This window comes from Buceros rhinoceros, unplaced genomic scaffold (assembly GCF_000710305.1).
Source record: "Buceros rhinoceros silvestris isolate BGI_N320 unplaced genomic scaffold, ASM71030v1 scaffold33475, whole genome shotgun sequence".
Taxonomy (NCBI): Eukaryota; Metazoa; Chordata; class Aves; order Bucerotiformes; family Bucerotidae; genus Buceros; species Buceros rhinoceros.
The window spans coordinates 18,776-19,216 of NW_010412920.1; the positions used below are offsets into that span (position 1 = coordinate 18,776).

At 45.6% G+C, this 441-nt stretch overlaps 1 protein-coding gene across 1 annotated transcript in view; it reads left to right on the forward strand.

The window, feature by feature from the left end:
* Positions 1–441, forward strand: part of LOC104493820 (kinesin heavy chain) — a gene marked incomplete at its 5' end in the record, with an annotated part of 20,600 nt that overhangs the window by 16,301 nt on the left and 3,858 nt on the right. Inside the window, one exon of the mRNA XM_010136561.1 lies at positions 239–343. Within this exon, the coding sequence (XP_010134863.1) occupies positions 239–343 (105 nt within the window). The remainder of the gene's footprint in view (positions 1–238; positions 344–441) is intronic.

The following is a 441-nucleotide window of genomic DNA, read 5'->3' on the forward strand; positions in this document are numbered from 1 at the left end:
ATATATTCAATATTTATATTATATTGTGCAATATGTAGTTGTTCAATAAGAATAGTTTAACTTTTTGTGTAGTGGGCAATGTGGCTTTTAAATATTAAATAAGCAGGTGAAATAAATTCTCTTTAATGTGGGGCTCTGGAAGACTTTTCTGCCTTTGGGAAGCTTAAATTCACAGAAGCCCTGAGCTTCCTCTCGAGTTTCTGCCTGGCTTTGCTGAACGCTGCAACTCTCTGTGCAGAGCGTTGAACTTGACAGCGACGATGGTGGTGGAAGTGCTGCGCAGAAGCAGAAAATTTCCTTTCTTGAGAACAACCTGGAACAGCTTACAAAGGTTCACAAACAGGTGGGGGCTCCGCGTCTGTCCTTCCCTCCATCCGTCCTTCCCTCCATCCGTCCTTCCCCCATCCGTCCTTTCCCCCCACCCGCCTCTCTGTCCTTCCT